Source organism: Micromesistius poutassou (assembly GCF_964030765.1).
Source record: "Micromesistius poutassou genome assembly, contig: SCAFFOLD_1417, whole genome shotgun sequence".
Taxonomy (NCBI): domain Eukaryota; kingdom Metazoa; phylum Chordata; class Actinopteri; order Gadiformes; family Gadidae; genus Micromesistius; species Micromesistius poutassou.
This window is the reverse complement of record NW_028176872.1, coordinates 7501-13874: the sequence shown is the minus strand read 5'-3', so window position 1 is coordinate 13874 and position 6374 is coordinate 7501. Positions and strand designations below refer to the sequence as shown.

The 6374-nt window shown below is 49.9% G+C and overlaps 1 protein-coding gene across 1 annotated transcript in view; it reads left to right on the top strand.

Annotated features, from left to right (window-relative positions):
• Window positions 1–1094: 1094 nt before the first annotated feature.
• The window catches only part of eml4 (EMAP like 4), a gene marked incomplete at both ends in the record, with an annotated part of 11776 nt that continues 6496 nt past the window's right edge, over window positions 1095–6374 (top strand). Inside the window, 7 exons of the mRNA XM_084491382.1 lie at window positions 1095–1144; window positions 1274–1414; window positions 2654–2679; window positions 3098–3133; window positions 4083–4206; window positions 5494–5643; window positions 6256–6325. Of these exons, the coding sequence (XP_084347508.1) occupies window positions 1095–1144; window positions 1274–1414; window positions 2654–2679; window positions 3098–3133; window positions 4083–4206; window positions 5494–5643; window positions 6256–6325 (597 nt within the window). The remainder of the gene's footprint in view (window positions 1145–1273; window positions 1415–2653; window positions 2680–3097; window positions 3134–4082; window positions 4207–5493; window positions 5644–6255; window positions 6326–6374) is intronic.

The window sequence follows — 6374 nt, the reverse complement described above, 5'->3', positions numbered from 1 at the left end:
TTTTACCAGCCCTGACCTCCTGGTTGCTCCTCTAATGTTCTCTCTCTCTCTCTCTAGCTAACGGCTGCTGCATGCTAACTGTTTCCCCTGTGAGACGTCCTCTCTGACTGTTAGCATGATTAGCTCTCTGCTAACGCCTAGCGCTTGGTGCGCGCGGCGCTCTGCTTACTCCTAGTGCTAGCTACACCTAGCGCTAGCTACCCTACGCTCTCTAAGGGATGCTCTGGCGTCATGTGACACAAGTGAGAAGGGAAGATAGAGGAGAATATTTAAATGTTGAAAATCCACAAATGGGAATTAAAGTCGAAGATCTCTGTTTTGTCACTCTGTAGGGTGTGACCTCACTCTAGAGGGTGACCTCACTCTAGAGGGTGTGACCTCACTCTAGAGGGTGACCTCACTCTAGTGACCTCACTCTAGAGGGTGACCTCACTCTAGTGACCTCACTCTAGAGGGTGACCTCACTCTAGTGACCTCACTCTAGAGGGTGACCTCACTCTAGATGGTGTGACCTCACTCTAGGGGGTGACCTCACTCTAGTGACCTCACTCTAGTGACCACTCTAGACAGTGACCTCACTCTAGAGGGTGTGACCTCACTCTAGAGGGTGTGACCTCACTCTAGTGACCTCACTCTAGAGGGTGACCTCACTCTAGTGACCTCACTCTAGTGACCACTCTAGACAGTGACCTCACTCTAGAGGGTGTGACCTCACTCTAGTGACCTCACTCTAGGGGGTGACCTCACTCTAGTGACCTCACTCTAGAGGGTGACCTCACTCTAGAGGGTGTGACCTCACTCTAGTGACCTCACTCTAGGGGGTGACCTCACTCTAGAGGGTGACCTCACTCTAGATGGTGTGACCTCACTCTAGTGACCTCACTCTAGGGGTGACCTCACTCTAGATGGTGTGACCTCACTCTAGTGACCTCACTCTAGGGGTGACCTCACTCTAGATGGTGTGATCTCACTCTAGATGGTGTGACCTCACTCTAGTGACCTCACTCTAGAGGGTGACCTCACTCTGGAGGGTGCTGCTGGTTAGACCAATGCACCGAAGACTGTCCAATCAAATCTCACTAAGACGTGTCACCATGACAACCCAGAGCATCCTCCTCCTCTTCCTCTCCAGCATCTCCCTACAGTCTCTCTACTGCCCTACTTACTGTGTGTGTGTGTGTGTGTGTGTGTGTGTGTGTGTGTGTGTGTGTGTGTGTGTGTGTGTGTGTGTGTGTGTGTGTGTGTGTGTGTGTGTGTGTGTGTGTGTGTGCAGGGGGTCCAGTGCTAAGCGGTCCTCTGGGCTGGAGCGCTCCCAGAGCAGCACGTGGGACGGCGGGGAGGACGGGCGGAGCAAGCTGGTGAAGGCCGCCTCCACCTCCAGGCTGCTGGCCAAGGTGGTGAAGAACAGCGACAGGTACCCACCATGTTACACTCATGTTACACTCATGTTACGCTCATGTTACACACGTTATACACATGTTATACACACATGTTACACTCATGTTACACACGTTATACACTCATGTTACACACGTTATACACTCATGTTACACTCATGTTACACACGTTATACACTCATGTTACACTCATGTTACACTCATGTTACACTCATGTTACACACGTTATACACTCATGTTACACTCATGTTACACACGTTATACACTCATGTTACACTCATGTTACACTCATGTTACACACGTTATACACTCATGTTACACTCATGTTACACTCATGTTACACTCATGTTACACACATGTTACACTCATGTTACACACATGTTATACACTCATGTTACACTCATGTTACACTCATGTTACACACATGTTACACACATGTTATACACACATGTTACACTCATGTTACACACATGTTATACACTCATGTTACACTCATGTTACACACATGTTACACTCATGTTACACACATGTTATACACACATGTTACACTCATGTTACACACATGTTACACTCATGTTACACACATGTTATACACACATGTTACACTCATGTTACACACATGTTACACTCATGTTACACACATGTTATACACACATGTTACACTCATGTTACACACGTTATACACACATGTTACACTCATGTTACACTCATGTTACACACATGTTATACACACATGTTACACTCATGTTACACACGTTATACACACATGTTACACACATGTTACACTCATGTTACACTCATGTTACACACGTTATACACACATGTTACACACATGTTACACACATGTTACACTCATGTTACACACGTTATACACATGTTACACACATGTTACACACATGTTACACACGTTATACACACATGTTACACTCATGTTACACACGTTATACACACTTGTTACACACATGTTACACACGTTATACACACATGTTACACACATGTTACACTCATGTTACACACGTTATACACACATGTTACACACATGTTACACTCATGTTACTCATGTTACACACGTTATACACACGTTATACACATGTTACACATGTTATACACACATGTTACACACGTTATACTCACATGTTATACACATGTTACACACGTTACACATGTTATACACACATGTTACACACGCATGTTACACACGTTATACACACATGTTACACATGTCACTGTTTCTAACAAGATTTCATTTCCTCCAGACACAAAGACCCTGTGGTGAACCAAGGTAACTATGTCCTTCCTCGTACCATAGTCTTCATCGAGTGTTGACGTTAGAGTTAATCCAAACCCCAGTTCATCCATCCATCAGTTAGTGGTTCTGATCAGAGCTCGGCCTATGGAGTGATGAATGAATGAATGGTTTTCCCTGTGTACATATGTCATCGACAGCAGTGTCGTTAGCATTAGCATTAGTAACTATATGTCTGAGTGTCGTTAGCATTAGCATTAGTAACTATATGTCTGAGTGTTGTTAGCATTAGCATTAGTAACTATATGTCTGAGTGTCATTAGCATTAGCATTAGTAACTATATGTCTGAGTGTCGTTAGCATTAGCTACCATATGTCCGAGTGTTGTTAGCATTAGCATGAGCCCTAGCCGCCGTATGTGTCAGTGAAACTGTCTCTGTCTGGATCCCTAAAGCTAAAATGTCCACGCGTGAGAAGAACAGCCAAGCAGGTGAGTGTGGCCGCGGCGGCAGCAGCAAGCTAACTAAAGCTAACTCAACAGCCAGTGGCCAATGCTTGATGCTAACATACCAGCAGGCTACCGGACTAGCAGCCTAGCGAGGCTAGGGCTACCGGACTAGCAGCCTAGCGGGGCTAGGGCTACCGGACTAGCAGCCTAGCGGGGCTAGGGCTACCGGACTAGCAGCCTAGCGGGGCTAAGGCTACCGGACTAGCAGCCTAGCGGGGCTAAGGCTACCGGACTAGCAGCCTAGCTGGGCTAAGGCTACCGGACTAGCAGCCTAGCGGGGCTAAGGCTACCGGACTAGCAGCCTAGCGGGGCTAAGGCTACCGGACTAGCAGCCTAGCGGGGCTAGGGCTACCGGACTAGCAGCCTAGCGGGGCTAAGGCTATGGAATGACTGCTTGAACTTCACCACCGCTGGTTCTTTTAAACCTTCAAACCCGACCGCAACTTTTAACTTTCTACTTTCGATCAGACAAACCTTTTCTTTCTATCTCGAAAAAAACTTTTCACTTTTCCCTCGCAGCCGTCGCGAGCCTACCGCTGTCCTAGTGTGAGAGCTAACCTAGCTAGGCTGCTATACAAGCTAACTGCTCTCCGAGCTTCACCTGGTTCGGGCATGAGAGCGATTCTCCCCCCAGACACCGTTGATTTAACCCACGCTTCATCTGAACGGCATTCTCCTTCTTCTGTTGGCGTGAAGCTGTCTTTAACCCCTCGTGCTGCTTGCTGCCTGTCTGTCTGTCTGCCTGTCTGCCTGTCTGTCTGTCTGTCTGTCTGTCTGTCTTCAATGAATCCATAGACCTCTCCTTCTTACTGTGTGTGTGTGTGTGTGTGTGTGTGTGTGTGTGTGTGTGTGTGTGTGTGTGTGTGTGTGTGTGTGTGTGTGTGTGTGTGTGTGTGTGTGTGTGTGTGTGTGTGTGTGTGTGTGTGTGCAGAGGGGAACCACATTAAGATGTTCATGCGTGGCCGGCCCATCACCATGTTCTTCCCGGCCGAGGTGGAGAACTACGACGACGTGAGGGCGGAGCTGCCCCCGGAGAGGCTGCGGCTGGAGTGGGTGTATCCTTACCTTAACCACCACCCCTTACCTTAACCACCTCCCCTTACCTTAACCACCACCCCTTACCTTAACCACCTCCCCTTACCTTAACCACCTCCCCTTACCTTAACCACCTCCCCTTACCTTAACCACCTCCCCTTACCTTAACCACCTCCCCTTGCCTTAACCACCACCCCTTACCCTAACCACCACCCCTTACCTTAACCACCTCCCCTTACCTTAACCACCTCCCCTTACCTTAACCACCTCCCCTTACCTTAACCACCTCCCCTTACCTTAACCACCTCCCCTTACCTTAACCACCTCCCCTTGCCTTAACCACCACCCCTTACCCTAACCACCACCCCTTACCTTAACCACCTCCCCTTACCTTAACCACCTCCCCTTACCTTAACCACCTCCCCTTACCTTAACCACCTCCCCTTGCCTTAACCACCTCCCCTTACCTTAACCACCTCCCCTTACCTTAACCACCTCCCCTTGCCTTAACCACCTCCCCTTACCTTAACCACCTCCCCTTACCTTAACCACCTCCCCTTACCTTAACCACCACCCCTTACCCTAACCACCACCCCTTACCTTAACCACCTCCCCTTACCTTAACCACCTCCCCTTACCTTAACCACCACCCCTTACCTTAACCACCTCCCCTTACCTTAACCACCTCCCCTTACCTTAACCACCACCCCTTACCTTAACCACCACCCCTTACCTTAACCACCACCCCTTACCTTAACCACCACCACTTAGCTTAACGACCTCCCCTTACCTTAACCACCACCCCTTACCTTAACCACCTCCCCTTACCTTAACCACCTCCCCTTACCTTAACCACCACCCCTTACCTTAACGACCACCCCTTACCTTAACAACCACCCCTTACCCTAACGACCACCCCTTACCTTAACCACCTCCCCTTACCTTAACCACCACCCCTTACCCTAACGACCACCCCTTACCCTAACGACCACCCCTTACCTTAACGACCACCTTTTACCTTAACCACCACCCCTTACCTTAACGACCACCCCTTACCTTAACCACCACCCCTTACCTTAACCACCACCTTTTACCTTAACCACCACCCCTTACCTTAACGACCACCCCTTACCTTAACCACCACCCCTTACCTTAACCACCACCACTGACCCTTACCTAACCTCCACTTACCCTTACCTGACCTCAGCTGACCCCTTAGAGAGTAGTTCACCCCCTTGTTTGGCTCTGATAGGCCGGTCCAGAAGTGTTTCCTGTGTGGCAGGAAGTGGTTCCTTAGCGGGGCTCAGGTATGGCTACCGGGGGCGGGACTGCCGGGCCAACGTGTGCCTGCTGCCCACCGGGGAGGTGGTCTACTTCATCGCCTCCGTGGTGGTGCTGTTCAACCACGAGGAGCGCACCCAGCGCCACTACCTGGGCCACACCGACTGCGTCAAGTGGTGAGCGGCTAACGCTGGTGGGGATAGCGGCTAACTAGCTAGTGGCTAACGCTAACGAGCTAGCGGCTAACGCTAGTGGGGCTAGCGGCTAACGCTAACGAGCTAGTGACTAACGCTAATGAGCTAGCGGCTAACGCTAGTGGTGCTAGCGGCTAATGCTAACGAGCTAGCTGCTAACGCTAGTGGGGCTAGCGGCTAATGCTAACGAGCTAGTGGCTAACGCTAGTGGGGCTAGCGGATAACGCTGGTGGGGCTAGCGGCTAACGAGCTAGTGGCTAACGCTAGTGTGGCTAAAGGCTAATGCTAACGAGTTAGCGGCTAACGCTAGTGGGGCTAGCGGCTAACGCTAGCCCGTTAGCGTTAGCTCACCCTGCCATGGATGCACTAAACATAATGTAAACTATAGAATAGATTCAATTAATAAATGAAAAGATAGAAATGTACATAGTGGCGTAACGTAACATATTAACGTAACATAACATGTTCACTGACGACTCTCTCTCTCTCCCTCTCTCTCTCCCTCTCTCTCTCTCTCTCTCTCTCTGTCTCTCTCTCTCTCTCTGTCTCTCTCTCTCTCTCTCTCTCTCTCTCTCTCCCCCTCCCTCGCCCCAGTCTGGCCGTCCATCCAGATAAGATCCGTATCGCTACGGGACAGATCGCCGGCGTGGACAAGGACGGCCGCGTAAGCCCCGCCCCTCCCACTCTGGGGTTACTGATCAACGGGGTCGGGG